The sequence below is a fragment of the Dendrobates tinctorius genome, unplaced genomic scaffold (assembly GCF_039654945.1).
Source record: "Dendrobates tinctorius isolate UK_male_01 unplaced genomic scaffold, ASM3965494v1 ptg000011l, whole genome shotgun sequence".
NCBI lineage: Eukaryota > Metazoa > Chordata > Amphibia > Anura > Dendrobatidae > Dendrobates > Dendrobates tinctorius.
In genome coordinates this window covers 81540048-81557555 of record NW_027361679.1, presented here as the reverse complement: position 1 = coordinate 81557555, position 17508 = coordinate 81540048, and the positions used below count along the sequence as shown (strand labels likewise).

Here is a 17508-nt window from a genome sequence, read left to right as displayed (position 1 = left end):
TAGTGGGATCAACTAAACTTTCCGCAATGATGTTCTTGAGTCTTGGTTGCAAAGATGTTCTTGCTGACCAACTTTTTTGGCTCCAGTGGGGAGTACTATCCCAGCTATCACATTCACACAAAAAGCATGATTACTTTGTATCTTCTCCTTGCTGCCCAAGGAGCAAATAGAGAGCGGTCTTATCGCCACATATTGACCATCCTTGATCTTCGTAGTTAAATTTTCTCAATAATAAAGTCTAAATTGAAGGTTTCCTTCAAGTGTATAGAATACCCTACAGTGCCGGCACTGAAGGATACTTGCTGTCATTGTGCAGTCGCACAGCTTTCAGATGAATCAATAGTCACCACTTGCTCACATTGTACTCCATGTTACATTTTTCCATCAACCCAGGAACATCACTGCAATATACTAGAACAGTCTTTAAAAAAGTAAGAAAAGTATGGAAGGAACTTACTTTCTCCTTCGGCGACTCCGCCCATAAAGTACATCCTGACTTTGGCACTGGTGTCAGGACGTAATCTTTTATTGCATGCCCTTCAGTGTTCAGTAGTGAACAATGCCTGTTTGTGCTCACAGAGCAAGAAGAAATTAATGAGTTGGTGGCAATCAAAATACAGCTCCTTGCCCAAGAATGCGGTCCCCAAGAATCTGCCCAGGAGCCGGATAAAAGGTTTTGCATTGCTGACAATCCACATTCTGGAGTTGGGGGGTGCAGAATTGTCCCCTCGTCCCTTCAAGAATAGCTCGATGGCTTGTTCCCTGAGTCGTCATCTTAAGAGCCCATGCTCTTCTGAACAAACTGTGGATTCACTGTGATTTATTGATCCATTGCTTTTAATCGATCGTCAAGGTCTATACAGCGCAGCATCTCCTGATCAGTATTGTGAAGCATAGCAAGATTGTTGTATTTCTCAGGATTATCGTGAAAATATACAGTTGTGGCCAAAAGTATTGACACCCCTGTAATTCTGTCAGATAATACTCAGTTTCTTCCTGAAAATGATTGCAAACACAAATTCTTTGGTATTATTATCTTCATTTAATTTGTCTTAAATGAAAAAACACAAAAAGAATTGTCCTAAAGCCAAATTGGATATAATTCCACACCAAACATAAAAAAGAGGGTGGACAAAAGTATTGGCACTGTTCGAAAAATCATGTGATGCTTCTCTAATTTGTGTAATTAACAGCACCTGTAACTTACCTGTGGCACCTAACAGGTGTTGGCAATAACTAAATCACACTTGCAGTCAGTTGACATGGATTAAAGTTGACTCAACCTCTGTCCTGTGTCCTTGTGTGTACCACATTGAGCATGGAGAAAAGAAAGAAGACCAAAGAACTGTCTGAGGACTTGAGAAACCAAATTGTGAGGAAGCATGAGCAACCTCAAGGCTACAAGTCCATCTCCAAAGACCTGAATGTTCCTGTGTCTACTGTGCGCAGTGTCATCAAGAAATTTAAAGCCCATGGCACTGTGGCTAACCTCCCTAGATGTGGACGGAAAAGAAAAATTGACAAGAGATTTCAACGCAAGATTGTGCGGATGTTGGATAAAGGACCTCGACTAACATCCAAACAAGTTCAAGCTGCCCTGCAGTCCGAGGGTACAACAGGGTCAACCCGTACTATCCGTCAGCGTCTGAATGAAAAGGGACTGTATGGTAAGAGACCCAGGAAGACCCCACTTCTTGCACTGAGACATAAAAAGCCAGGCTGGAGTTTGCCAAAACTTACCTGAAAAAGCCTAAAACGTTTTGGAAGAATGTTCTCTGGTCAGATGAGACAAAAGTAGACCTCTTTGGGCAAAGGCATCAACATAGAGTTTACAGGAGAAAAAAAGAGGCATTCAAAGAAAAGAACAAGGTCCCTACAGTTCCCTGATGTTTTTGGGGTTGCCTTGCTGCCTCTGGCACTGTGTAACAACCTTGCTGGCATCACTGCATGGCCTCCCATCCCCTGCACACCAACTTACTTTCTGCTTCAAGCCATGCTGTGAATTCTGTCTGTTGCCAGCTCTGTGCCTCTGCTCTCCATGTTTCCAGATTGTGTGTATAGGGGGGCGGCGCCTGAACTCTCTGGTTCTTATGCAGTCAGGGTGCACCTGTGTAATCTGTCCCTGACCAATCACCTGGAGCCCTTGACTATTTAGTTTCGCCACTCCCACTGAAACATTGCCTGTGCAATGTCTAAACTCAGTTAGTTCCTTGCTGCTGAGCTAGCCAGGCCCTGTCCTATGTCTTGCCTTCTCAGAAGGCTCTTAGTCTGTATTCCTGTGTCCCGGTACGTTGCCTAGCATTTCTCTGTCCGCCCGCCAGGAGGCAGAATATCCTGGTCCTTGAGTCTTGTTCCCAGTGTCTTGTCTGTTCTCTGCCTGCCTGCCAGGAGGCTGATTATCCTGGTCCTTGTGTCTTTGTCCCTGTCTCTCTGTCTGAACTCAGTCTTACCTTTGTCTATCAGTCTCCCTTTCTCCTTGTCCGTGGCTCCCTTCCTTGCTGTGTCTTTCCTTGTGTCCTCCCTGTCTGTGCATCTGCACTCTCGCAGATTTGTGCATCTGCACTCTCGCAGCTTTGTCTGTGCATCTGCACTCTCGCAGCTTTGTCTGTGCATCTGCACTCTCGCAGCTTTGTCTGTGCATCTGCACTCTCACAGCTTTATCTGTGCATCTGCACTCTCGCAGCTTTATCTGTGCATCTGCACTCTCGCAGCTCTATCTGTGCATCTGCACTCTCGCAGCTCTATCTGTGCATCTGCACTCTCGCAGCTCTATCTGTGCATCTGCACTCTCGCAGCTCTGCCTGCTCGGCTCCTCAGCCGCTCTGCCTGCACGGCTCCTTCTGCCGCTGCAGAACCTCTTTCTGCAGCTTCTCTCTCCACTCCTGCCTTCACCTGCACCCCCTGTGTGAACAGGCCCAAACCTGTTCCTTCTTATTTCACGCCTGCCTGCATCCATACCTGCACCTCCTGTGTGAACAGGTCCAAACCTGTTCCTTCATATTCCACTCCTGCCTGCCTGCAGCTCCTGTGTAAACAGGTCCAGACCTGTTCCTTCATATTCCACGCCTGCCTGCATCCATACCTGCACCTCCTGTGTGAACAGGTCCAAACCTGTTCCTTCATATTCCACTCCTGCTGCCTGCATCCATACCTGCACCTCCTGTGTGAACAGGTCCAAACCTGTTCCTTCATATTCCACTCCTGCCTGCCTGCAGCTCCTGTGTAAACAGGTCCAGACCTGTTCCTTCATATTCCACGCCTGCCTGCATCCATACCTGCACCTCCTGTGTGAACAGGTCCAAACCTGTTCCTTCATATTCCACTCCTGCTGCCTGCATCCATACCTGCACCTGCTGTGTGAACAGGCCCCTACCTGTCCTGTGTCTCAAGCCGTGCCCGCCTGTCCTGTGTCTCAAGCCGTGCCCGCCTGTCCTGTGTCTCAAGCCTTGCTCGCCTGTCCTGTGTCTCAAGCCGTGCCCGCCTGTCCTGTGTCTCAAGCCGTGCCCGCCTAAACCAGTGTCTCCAAGCCACGTCTGTTTGCCCAGTGTCTCCAAGCCACGCCTGCTTGCCCTGTATCTGTCGTACCTTCTTGCCCTGTGTCTCAGTCTACCTGTCAGTCACATCTGTCCAAGTGACTTGTCTCCAAGTGGGATCAGCAGCCACAGCCAGACACCACCCTGGAGTGGCACCCGACAGCTATCTGCCGCACAAGCCTGACCTCACCATCAGAGGCTCCAGTGAAGACCAAGGTAGCTGTCGCAGTCACGCCCCTTCCAGGGTGTCTGGTCTGTGGCACAGTGGGGCCACAACCCCCGGCTCGCGCCATTCAGCCAAGGCGCGGGCGTGACACACTGGACTGCTTGACCGTGTGCATGGCATAATGAAGTCTGAAGACTACCAACAAATTTCGCAGCATAATGTAGGGCCCAGTCTGAGAAAGCTGGGTCTCCCTCAGAGGTCATGGGTCTTCCAGCAGGACAATGACCCAAAACACACTTCAAAAAGCACTAGAAAATGGTTTGAGAGAAAGCACTGGAGACTTCTAAGGTGGCCAGTAATGAGTCCAGACCTGAATCCCATAGAACACCTGTGGAGAGATCTAAAAATGGCAGTTTGGAGAAGGCACCCTTCAAATATCAGGGACCTGGAGCAGTTTGCCAAAGAAGAATCGTCTAAAATTCCAGCAGAGCATTGTAAGAAACTCATTGATGGTTACCGGAAGTGGTTGGTCACAGTTATTTTGGCTAAAGGTTGTGCAACCAAGTATGAGGCTTAGGGTGCCAATACTTTTGTCTGGCCCATTTTTGGAGTTCTGTGTGAAATGATCAATGTTTTGCTTTTTGCTTCATTCTCTTTTGCGTTTTTTCATTTAAGGCTGGAGTCACACTAGCGAAAAAATCGGACGAATGCAATGCGATAAAAAATCGCATTGCATTTGTCTCAATGTTATTCTATGGGGCAGCTCCCATCATCTGATTTTTTTTTTTTTTTTTTCAGAACGTTTCCTCGGACTGAGACAATCGCAGCATGCTGCGATTGTCACCGATTTTCGGATCGGACTCGCCAATGCAAGTCTATGGGTGCGATTAAAAATCGGATTACAAACGGACCACAAGTGTGACTTGCGATAAAATCGCAAGACTTCTCCTGGTCAGCAGGAAAGAGCATCAGGCATTGGCATTGGATGTCAATTTGATGCTTAGATGCGAATAAAATCGGTTCATCGCCGGAAATTCGGATGACAGACGGATACCTGGACAAGAAATCTTTGTGCGATTTTGTACCGTAAAAATCGGACCGATTTTTTAATGGTTGTGTGTGACTCCAGCCTAAGACAAATTAAATGAAGATAATAATACCAAAGAATTTGTGTTTGCAATCATTTTCAGGAAGAAACTAAGTATTATCTGACAGAATACCATGCCGTCCTGATTTCCCCACTTCTGGTCTAGAGCCTTAAAGTTCTGCAAAAATGTTTAGGAAGGTCCAGTTTCCTGACTAAATCATTTAATTTGTGCTGTGAAAAAAGCTGTGCCTTGTTGGGATTGGCGTGAAAGTCTTTCTCAGAATCCTGCTTTTCATGTTCTGAATTAGATGTATCTTCAAGTTTCTCTGGAGGTGAAGGGACCATGAGGCACAGGGCGAATTGCTGACGGGAGGTCCGAGTACATCATTTCCTTCTTATTTTTAAAGTTGAATCCCTCTACATTGCACGTACAAAAGTAGCAGTTATCACTATGATTTTGCAATTCCCTCCAGATCATAGGCACATGAAATAAAAAGCCCTCTTTCTTTCCTTTAGACGGCTGTTGTAGCTCTTCTATACAAACAGAGCACACTACACGTGGAGCTGTGGAGTCGGTAAGCCAAACCTCCGACTCCTCAGTTTCCATGATACCGACTCCCTCATACCAGGGCTGTGGAGTCAGTAAGCCAAACTTCCGACTCCAACTCCTCAATTTCCATGACACCGACTCCAACTCCGACTCAAAATGGGCTCCGACTCAGACTCGACGACTCCGACTCCACAGCCCTGCCTGGAGCCCACAACTTGTACTGATCACCTAGGTTTACACCAAAGTACAGACAATACACTTTTCTAACGAAGTTTGTAATTTTCCATCGCTGTTTCTTCACTACAAAACAACCGTGAATGTAGCAAAAGTTATCGGGTGAATTACGACACCCTCTTGTAACCATTTCGATCATGTTAGAAACAGAAGCTTAAGGCTCTGTGCACACGGTGCGGATTCTGCTGCGGATCCGCAGCGGATTTGCCACTGCGGATCTGCAGCAGAACTGCAGGTGATGTACGTACAGTACCATTATAGCCTATGTAAAAAAAAACCCGCTGTGCACATGCTGCGGATATTTCCGCGCGGTTTTTGTGTGGAAAAAAAAGCAGCATGTGACTTCTTTTGTGCGGTTTTGCTACAGTTTTCCACCTGCTCCATTCTACAAATTCGCAGGTGGAAAACCGCACAAAAACCGCAGTAAAACCGCAAAAAAAGGAAGAAATCCGCAGGAAAAATGCAGGTCATTTGACCTGCGGATTTAGTAAAATCTGTGCGGAAAAATCCGCGGGAGGATCAGCACTGTGTGCACATAGCCTAATTCACCACAACCACTAAATACTGAAAGGATTGGCGGTAAGCCCACCAAGTCTCATGAACTCTCTAAAAGAAAATCTGCCTTTGCTCCCCATATCAGCCAATCACAGTGCAGCTTTCAGTTCTTATACCGCTGAGGTAAAATGAAATGTGCTATGAACGGATGCTATGGACACCACCACATCCTTTGGAAGCTGGGTTAAGAAAATCTTCTCTGACCACAGCAGTCAATCGCAGAACAGTGTCCATTCATTTCTAACCAATTTAATGACACCAAAATCATTCTCAAAAGGTTTCGCAAAGGGGTCAAGGTATGGTGCAAAAAAAAGCCTAAGTAGTCAGTGTTTGTGAAAAAAACTGTATGTGATGGAATTTTTTTCAATAATTTTACTGAGTTCAGCAATCAAAAGTATATAAAAAGCACTTCTTACTTTTCAAACAATTGCAGAGCCATGTTATTTTCTCACACCAGTTTTCTCAAGCGCAGCAGGCTGCGAATGCATCCAAGAATCGGATTGCACGCCCCCATACAAGCCTATAGGTGAAACATCGGACTGTACGAGGATGTCATCCCAGTGGACGCTGGCAATGGAGGAGATGGAGAAATTACTTTCTCCATCTCCTCCTCACCTGTACTGCGATTCTCTCACACGAGAGAATCGGATCCCAGTAAAATGACACTTGTCTCACGATCGCAGCAGAATTTGAGCCGAGGGTCGTTTGCATTTTGCATCTGACTCATCGGATGCTACTCACCAGTGTGAGTTAAAAAAAGAATGACACAAAGATAGATGGAACTATATTACCAAATTTTGGTTTTCAGGTAGACTGACACACAAAGAAAAATGCTGAAAAACCCGATACATCATTTGCGGTGTTCTTAAGTGACTTTTCTTTTTTTGTATTGTGATATCTGTTCTGCTCACTTTTTATTGTGCCACATTCTTGAAAACGGCGCATACGGTTCATGAATTTTGAGCAAAATAAGAAATGCTCATTTTTATTTAATCTTTTTGCACCTTTTTAGAGCAAAAAGTCTTTTGTTTTGCTAAAATGTCACAAAATTTGTACAAAAATTAACTAAAACTAACTGCGCATACACAGTCGCCTCTAAAATACAGTGCTCTGAATTCTTAACCTGCGTTTGCGCCACACACTGTGTCCAGACAATCAGCACAGGAGTGCGCAGAAGAGGGTAGACATACCTTTGGTGTTCTGGATAGCTTGCCAGTGAAGGCAACCTCGGTATGAATAATATAAGAGCTCGGAGCAGTCACTTATAGAGGTGGCTGCGCATGCACCGCCGACAGCGTCATTTTCTTGGCGACCTGCTGTGTTATTGGAGACCACTACAATGATTGCGCTGGTGTGAGATTTTCAATAGGAGGAAAGTCACTGACTCATTCAAACATAGAAGGCAGACGGAAGGACCAGAGTAGGAAGAAAATACCCTACCCACAGTCCTGCCCTTGGGCACTGAACTGCCATTACAAGAAATCTTCAAATGCTGATTAAACAAAAACCACAGATTTCTTCACCACAGGTATCAATTTATCAGTATTACAGCCCCAATATGGCCATGTCTTTTCTGCCTACTACTTTTGCCACTGTCTCAGAAACAACTTCAGACAATAATAATGAGGATTAGGCTGTCTGCCATAACTCTGTGGATTACAGTAGATTAGAGATGACTCTATGCTTATTTTATATCAGCACAGCATCGACATGTCATTCCATCTTCATCCCCCCTACTCTGCCTTTCACTTTTACCTTAAGGCTATGTGCACACGGTGCGGATTCTGCTGTGGAATTTTCCGCGCAGATTTTGCTAAATCTGTAGGTAAAATGACCTGCGTTTTACCTGCAGTTTTAGTGCAGATTTATCGCAGATTTAGTGCAGTTTTTGTGCGGATTTCCCCTGCAGTTTCCACGTGCAGATTTCTATAATGTAGCAGGTGGAAAACTGCAGCAAAACCGCACAAAAGAAGCGACATGCTGCTTCTTTTAGGGTAAGTGCACACGTTGCAGAAAATTTCTGCACAAAAACCTGAATCCCTTCCCAGAAACCGCACCTATTTTTCCGCGGCGGTTTTTGTGCATTTTTTGCGCGGTTTTGATGCGTTTTTTACCGCAGCGGTTTCTAAAAGCATGGGAGAAGCCTAAACCGCGGGAAAAAACGCAAAATTAATGTGCATGCTGCGGTTTTTACCGCGATGCGTTTTTTTCGCGGTAAAAAACGCATCAATGTGCACAAAAAGTGCAAAATGCATAGAAGTGACTGTGCACCTTATTTTTAGCGGTTTTATAGCGGGTTTTATAGTGAAAACCGCAGTAAAAACCGCTAAAAAAACGGTGTGTGAACACAGCCTTATTCTGCACCAAATCTGTGCAGAAAAATCTGCAGCATGTGCACAGCCTTTTTTGTTTTACATAGCCTTAAATGGTACTGTACATCACGTGCAGTTCTGCTGCAGTTCTGCAGGGCCAAATCTGCTGCAGAACTGCACAAAATCTGCACCGTGTGCACAGGGCCTTAGTGTATTCCATTGCACCATTCAATTGAATACTGAGGCTGAGTGCAGACGTACTTTTTGGCCCTGCGGATTTTTCCGCGCAGAATGGAAGAAATCCGCAGGTCAAATTACCTACATTTTTCCTGCGGATTTCTTCCATTTTTGATGCAGTTTTCATGCGGTTTTTGTGCAGTTTTCCACTGCGGTTTCCCCCTGCGGATTTGGTGACAGGGGAGATGGAAAACCGCACAAAAGAAGTAACATGCTGCGGATTTTGTACCGCGGGAAAACTGCGCGGAAAAATCCGCAGCGTCTGCACAGCGTTTTTTTTTTTTACATTGATTTTAAGGCTACTGTACATCACAATGCAGAAATGCAACTTTTCTGCGCGGAAAAATCCGCTGCGGAACCGCTGCAAATCTGCATCGTGTGCACACTGCCTTAGTCTTTTTTTGTTTAGAACACTCTCCAACATTCACACCAAATGGGGAGAACCCAATACACACAGTACGAAGATCACAGATCACAGAATTTGTCAGTCCAGTTGTGCTAAAAAAAAAAAAAAAAAAGAAAGTTAATACAAAGGGTGTAGAAAGGGTAATAGGTTCCCCAATTGGAACAAAACAATACATATTTAGCTTGGCAAAGTAATCTCGTAACCCCTTAAGGACCGGGGTTATTTTCGCTGTAACTTTTTTATTTTCTGGTCAATATGGCCATGTGAGGGCTTATTTTTGGCGGGAACAACACCATTGATTTTACCATGTCGTGTACTACAAAACGGGAAAAAAATTCCAAGTGCGGTGAAATTGCAAAAAAAGTGCAATCCCACACTTGATTTTTGCTTGGCTTTTTTGCTAGTTCACTAAATGCTTAAACTGACCCACCATTATGATTCGCCAGGTCATTATGAGTTCATAGACACCAAACGTGTCTAGGTTCTTTTTTATCTAAGTGGTGAAAAAAAATCCAAAGTTTGCTAAAAAAAAAATAAAACAACACCATTTTCCTAGACCCGTAGCGTCTCCATTTTTCGTGATCTGGGGTCGGGTGAGGGCTTATTTTTTGTGTGCCGAGCTGACGTTTTTAATGATACTACTTTTATGCAGACACGTTCTTTTGATCGCCCGTTATTGCATTTTAATGCATTGTCACAGAGATCAAAAAAACGTAATTCTGGGGTTTTGACTTTTTTTCTCGCTACGCCGTTTAGCGATCAGGTTATTGCTTTTTTTATTGATAGATCGGGCGATTCTGAACGCGGCGATACCTAATATGTGTATGTGGGATTTTTTTTTTACTGTTTTATTTTGATTGGGGCGAAAGGGGGGTGATTTGAACTTTTAGGGGTTTTTTTATTTTTTTTTATTTTTAAACATTTTTTTTACTTTTGGCATGCTTCAATAGCCTCCATAGCAGGCTAGAAGCATGCACAACTCAATCGGCTCTGCTACATATGGGTGATGGGAAAAAAAGGTATAATCCTCCGCACACTACTACTTGATGATTTGCAAAAAATAAGTAAATTTTAGTCAAATGAAGACATCCAGTCTAGACAAAGAATAGTGCCACAACTTCAATTGTAGTATATACACATAGGGTAAGCTACCCAACGTTTCGATCCTCCCGGATCTTACTCAAGGGGTTCTATAAAATAAGGAAAACAATACATAAAAATAAAGACATTGCATCAAAGATTCTAACAAAAAGAGAAAATATAGACTGGCAATGGGAACATAACACATGTAAAAAAAAGGGGGGACAATAAAATAGACCAGGATTTAATATGTCACATACAGTTAAGTCTTGTACAAAACAAAAACAAAAACCGGAAAACAACAAAAAACGCTAATGTACAGTTTATTAAAACACAGGAGTTTTCAGAGCAGAGGAGAGATCTAAAGGTCTTATTACCTGGGATAAAAAAGTGTCAGTATAAGGCACTTATGAGTAGAGAGTGGTCACCCTTCAGAATAGTCCCAGGTACTGTATTGTGTGAGGACAAGTTGCATCTATGGCTGCATAAACTTTAAAAAGAGGCACAATTATTAATAGGATTAGGTCCTATGTGTAAGGCCAGTTTCAGACGTCAGTGACTCCGGTACGTGTAGTGACAGTTTTGTCACGTATCGGAGACACTGACATACGTAGACACATTCTAATGAATGTGTCTATGCAGATGTCAGCGTGTTTTCACGGACTGTGTGCAAAATACGCTGACATGTCCATTTTTGTGCAACAGCACGGATCACACGGACCCATACAAAGCAATGGGTCCATGTAAACACGTACCGCACACGGACGGCGTCCATGTGCTGACCGTGTGCCGTCCGTGTGCGTTATCCAAAATATAGGGTTAACGTTGAAAAAATTGTATCAATACCAGCCAGGTGTCTAGACATTGCTCACAGTTTGGACAGTTTTTGGAGTGAGGTGAAGTTGGACTCTTCTCACAGTGGTTGCAAGTTTGTAGTTTGGTCATTTTTCACAAAATTATGGCCCCAACGTGTGGACACAGAACAGCTTATGCGTCTGGTGGAGCAACATCCCGAACTTTGGGACACTCAATCTGACGGATACTGTTATGAATGAGTCACCGGAGAAGGAAAAAACAAAAACACAAGCTAAGTCCAGAAAACCGGAGAGGTTGGCAGCTAGCAGATTGCAGACCCCTGATCCTATTCACCACAACTAACAGTAGCCGTGAGGGGGTTCCTACGGTGCCCTAGACCCCTCGTCACAGCCGGAGAGCTAAATAAGCCTAAAGAAAGAAAGGGGAAATCTAAACTGCCCCAGAGCAGACCCCAAAGCAATAGACAGCCCCCAACATGTATTGTCGGTAAAAAACAGATGAAAACACAAACACAGACAGAAAGACAGGCTGAGCAAATGATGGGGCCCAACTAACTAGATAGGAAAGGACAGAAAAGATGCTGGCTGCAATCACGCAAAAAACCCTGCCAAAAATAATGTCCAACACGTCTGATAGAAAAGGCCCTGAAGTCACTAGACTTCAAAATCACTATATCAGCACTCAGGTATATTCTGAAGACAGAGCAAAGAGATCAACTGATCAGAGACAAAAATGGAGTTCAGCCTGTCCCAACCAGGGCAGGCCGAACACAAACACTAAGTAAACAGACAAAATCTCATGGAAAAACAGCAGAGCAAAAACTTAGCTTTTAGTAGACGGGAACTAAACTGGATGCCAGAGCTCAGAGCAGAAAGGATCACCAGCGACCCTGCAGGGCGTCGGCTGCCTTATATCCACTCAGAAATTCCGGATGTCCAATCACACTCCACCTGTTCAGATGACAGGTTCTTCCCATCCAGATCAATTTCACTACCTCCTTTTACCAGCAGAGGGAGTTCATCAGACATCAGAGGTGAAGGAGAGAATGAACTCATAACAGGATACCATGACAGGCTGGTCATAGAACGTGCTTGGTTTGCTGTAGCTGAACAGCTCTACCCCAGACCTGGTTGGGCCACATATTCACCAGCCAAGCAGGTAAAGTTTGGTAAGTTACCCCATAGATGTTCCTTTTTCTCAATCAAATTCAAAAATGTTTTCATATTACCAGATTTTACATGGTTAGATTTGCAAGGTGACGTGTAGCAAAAACACAGATTAGCTTAATATTTTGTGCATTTGTCTCTTGAATCACATCATATATATTACATTTAGTCCTAGGTTTATAGTCTGATCCCTCTATTTAAGATACTAATTCATCATTAACCATGCTTTGTGAAAACTTTAAAAACATGCAGTGTGTGTCTGTGGCAGTATTTTTGTGTTGCTCACTAGCTTCATGTCTGTCACACTTTTGTTTTAGGGATATTTGTAAAAAAATACATTTACCTTGCTAAATCAATGGCTACTTGTCAGACATGTGTTAACAATGTGAATTTTTGCACTCTTCCATGGGTTAACAATTGTGTTATATCATATTTAACAGTCTGTACTGTATAAAACCATATCTGTACAGAGGGCTCACATTTTGGGGCTTTGGCCTAACTAGACTGCCATATTTAGCAATGTGTGAATTTCCGGAGCAAATTGAACAAAAAATAGCCTTGCAAGTGTAAATTACGTTGTTTAAATGAGAAGGTGATCGCCTATGACTTAGTTTACATGTAAGGATCATCATGTGCTTCATACTATTATTAACCGCCCATACACAACATATTGCAAAAACAAAATAACACACTTGGACTGTTTGTATGTCACATTTGTTGGTTGACCCACCACTGACTCTGTCTTGAGTGTGCTAAATTGAAGATTTAGACTGAAATCTAGACACCACACAAAATATTTTACACACTGCAAGCCCTTACATATGTCTGCTGTTAATTTTTTCTTGTGTGAAGGTTTGTGTCGTTCTACCCAACAAGTCTGGCAGGCTATGTTGTTTCTAAGCGGATTTTATACATGGGCATTGTGAAAAAACATCACATTTTGTGTCACAGCATGGATGAAAATGGTCACACACTTCTTAGTCTAAAGGGGGTTTTACACTAAGCAATATCGCTAGCAATATCGCTAAAGCGTCACTGGTTTTGTGACGTTATAGCGATATTGCTAGCGATATCGCTATGTGTGATACTTACCTCCGACCGGCTCCCCCGCTGTCCATTGCTGATCGCGCGAGAATGTCCGGCTCCATTTCTCGTCGGGCGCTTCCTGCTGAGACTTCCTGCTGTGACGACGAGCGACGCGTGGAGGCGGGCGGGAGGACGTCAGGATCGCTGTGTGTGTGAAAGGTGAGTATCGTGCGCTGCGTCGCTGCTGCATCGCTGTGAGATCTTTCTGTATGAAAGCTCACTAGCGATCATTTAGCGATGCACCAGCGATCCTGACCGGGTCGGATCGCTGGTTGGATCGCTGGTGCATCGCTAAATGTAAAAGGGCCTTTAGTGTCCAGGCCAAAAGTGTTTGGACATTTTTGTGAAAATAATGTACCGCGCTCCCCAACTGCATACAAATTGGGCTCCAAAGGCACAATGTGTTTAGAAGTGAAACTGAAAGTAAATTCACTTCAAATGTCTCACAAAAAGTCTACACTTCTCTTCACCCCAGCCTGCTCTGCACCCATTGGTCCCCATTGTGGCCTACTTACTGCGATCAGGACGGCACCTGCTCTTCAGCCAGAGTCAGGGTAAGCCTCTATGTGTTGCAGCAGTAGCCTGTTACAGTGCACCAGTATTATTGCAGGCGTGTTTGATTCTTATCTCCTTCATTCTCCTGAGAAGTGTAGGCTTTTTGTGAGACATTTGATTTGAATTTACTTTCAGTTTCACTTCTAAACACATTGTGCCTTTGGAGCCCAATTTGTATGCAGTTGGGGAGCGCAGTACATTATTTTCAAATGTATCTATGTTTTATTTTGACAGTTTGAGCACAGATTATGTCTAGGTACCACCAGACTGTCTCTTGTAGTGGTCAGCGCCAGTGGATTTTTTATTGTTTTGATATTTTTGTTAAGCCATCATGATCCACAAACCAAACATTAGGAAATACAACAGAGCTGAAAATATTATGTTGGTTTTGAAATAATATTTTAATGTTGTACTTTCTGTAATTTTTGCATTTTTAACACTTTACCAACAGTTGATTTGGTCAAACGGCGTTGGCGCTCAGCGAGGGACCAGTTCAGGTGGGAATTTAATCCCCTCCCCTCCACTACCGGTGCTTCCAAGAAGAGGCAATATGTGTACTACCGCAATTTAGCTTTCCTAAGGCCAATCTTGGAGCTAAATCCGTAAGTGACTCTGTGTGTTTGCCAAAACATAATAACCTTACAACAACACTGTTTTTATTACTAAAATTTCCTTACAGAAATGTTTTAAACGGACCCCCAAAATTGTGGACCCATAGTTCCATAATATTAAGAATGTTCAGATTTTACACATACACAAGTGTATACTGTATGTTAAAATTTGAAGAGTTTCCATAGTCAACACCTACCTTCATGTTTTCCAAAATTACCACAATGTAACTAGTTATTTGATTTAGTGTTTGATGTCAATTATTTATATTGATGCCACAGTGTCTTTTCTCCTAGGACGTATGACAACCTGGATGACTCAGATGATTTGCCCACCCCAGACAGATCATTGGCATGTACCTCAGCCTCGGAGACCGAACCCCCAGCGGACCCCACTCCACCAACACAGCCTGAACAGGTGTCTGATGCTGGTGAAGCCTCCACTGATGCTGCTCAGGGAAGCACACAATAATCTGGTGAAGCAACATCACAAGCAGCAGCCCCAGCGCCACAGGCAGCATCAACATCATCAGCCCCAGCAACACAGGCAGGATCAACAGCCAATGTCCCTCGCTATCTTGCCCGCACTCTCAGAGATCAACGAAACAGGCGACATGAAGACACACGAATGTTGCCTGAGCTGACTGATGCGCGAGTTTTAAGCATCCTGAATTCCCTGACACCCGAAAATTCAGTAGAGCAGTTTTGTAGGTCCCTCTCACACAGCCTAGCAAAAGTTCCTGAAGAACGGCAGGAACATGTACGGACTGCTATATTGACACTCATTGCTGCATGTCAGGAAGAGCAGGAACCCAAGCATGTTCTAGGGCCCATAGAACAATGGCGAGCTGGCCAGCTTCCCATACAAATGGCATCTGATACCAACATCAGAGATGTGCCAAATGTTGGAACACTATCCTTACGGGCCGAACCTATCACAGTAACACAACAAGCTGAGAGCATGGCTGCTTTCATTCCTTTGCCTCCAGCTCCTTCCTCTAGACAACATTATGGCCCAATGTCCAGCCCTTATTCTGACCCTCCTGCTCCTTCCTCAAGCCAATACTATGGCCAAATGTCCGGTCCTTATTCTCGCCCTCCTGCTCCTTCCTCAAGCCAATATTATGGCCAAATGTCCGGTCCTTATTCTGGCCCTCCTGCTCCATCCTCAAGCCAATATTATGGCCAAATGTCCGGCCCTTATTCTGGCCCCCCTGCTCCTGCCTCTAGCCAATGTTATGGCCAAATGGCCGGCCATGCTTCTGGGTCTTTAGCTCCTGCCTCAGGACATTCTTCACAAAAAGGTCTCGCAGTTTTTTGGTTCCTCCTTCCCGTGCCTCCAGACATCACTATGTCCAAGGGTCTGCCCCCACCAGCACCTACAGCCAACAATCTCAAAACGTGCCTTCCATCATCTCTGTGGGTGATAGTAGTGCTGTTAGTTTTGCCTATCCACAGCCCTATACTCTACCAGCAAGGCAGCAGACACCTGTGTTTGAGCATTTTGTTACACACAGCCATTTGACAAGAGGTGAGAATACTACATTACAATCCTATGCCAGCCAGATATGAGTCAGAAAGTACTTCAGTTCACCCACAACATGTCCAGTCATCCTTTTTGGGAGTGTCTTTGGAACCACAACCTTAATCACCATCTGTTTCCCCGACAATGTTCACATCCACACCTCATCAAACACCAACACTCCAGGGCCAATTGTCTCAAGGTCAAATGGGCACACACTCTGCCAGCCCAGAACATGAAAGCACACTCAATCCCAGTGATGAGCCTTTCTCTAGTCAGAGTGATTTAGTTGATTTGTAAATAATCTTGCTAAATATGTTGAGGACTCCAAAAATGCAGCCAGAATAACATTCCCAAAAATTATAAAGGTGCTTTGTGTTAATAGTCCATAACATTGAGTGTTTGGCTCCTGTAAAGCCTTTCATTATCTTGAATCGTTTTGATATCGGCCTAAATGTTTGGTATATGTCTGGGTGTGTGTGGGCTTGCACTTTTTTTCTTTTGGGGGGGAGGTTGGAGTTGAGACTCTTGTTGTATTGTAAGCTCTACATACATAGCTTTCTATTTGTTCATTTTTGAATGGAAAACACATTTTGAAGCCATATGTCGGAACCAAAAATAAACAATTTGTTTAATTGTTCCTATGTGTTTTTTTTATTTTTACAAATGAATCTGTTACATCAAACAGGCATGAATACATTCACATTTAGTACATAGTTTATTGTGTAAAAACTAAAATGTAATGGCACACAACAATTGCTAACAATGTAGATATAGCCGAGCATCTTTATTAAATGTGTGTACGTTTTGTTCACATGGCCAACAATATACATTACTGGAAATCTAATATATAAAGCTCAAGTGTGTGTATGTATGTATGTATGTATGTATGTGTGTGTGTATGTATGTGTGTGTGTATGTCCGGGATAGGCATCCGAACCGTCGCAGCTACAGCCACAAAATTTGGCACAGTCACACGTCTGGACCCCGAGAGCGTCCTAAGCTATGTTGTGAGGCGAAATTTTAGCCCCGCGTGTTCCAATTCACCAAACAATTTTGCCCGTCTACATACTGGGGAAAAAGTGTGTGCGCGTCAAGCCCCGCCCCTCATTATGATGTCATAATGCCCCTATCTACATATTGGGGAAAAAGCGTGTGCGCGTCATGCCCCGCCCCTCATTATGATGGCATAATGGTTGCCATGGCGACGCTGATGTCATCATAGGTTGCAAGCCCCGCCGCTCATTATGATGTCATAATGGTTGACCATGGGATGGAGGATGTGTTGTGATGGGTATATGGGCACTGGACTATGGGATGGAGGATATGTATGATGGGTATATGGGCACGGGACTATGGGATGGAGGATATGTATGATGGGTATATGGGCACTGGACTGGGATGGAGGATATGTATGACGGATATATGGGCACTGGACTATGGGATGGAGGATATGTATGAAGGGCATATGGGCATGGGACTATGGGATGGCGGATATGTATGATGGGTATATGGGCACGGGACTATGGGATGGAGGATATGTATGATGGATATATGGGCATGGGACTATGAGATGAAGGATGTGTGATGGTATA

General features: G+C 44.1%; 1 protein-coding gene across 1 annotated transcript; it reads left to right on the top strand.

Annotated features, from left to right (window-relative positions):
- The first annotated feature begins 11774 nt into the window (after window positions 1-11774).
- On the top strand, window positions 11775-16518 carry LOC141100401 (uncharacterized). Its single transcript, XM_073588885.1, has 3 exons — window positions 11775-12144; window positions 14235-14385; window positions 14689-16518. The coding sequence occupies exons 1-3, from the start codon at window positions 11775-11777 to the stop codon at window positions 14861-14863; spliced, it is 696 nt and encodes a 231-aa protein (XP_073444986.1). The 3' UTR covers window positions 14864-16518.
- Window positions 16519-17508: the final 990 nt, after the last annotated feature.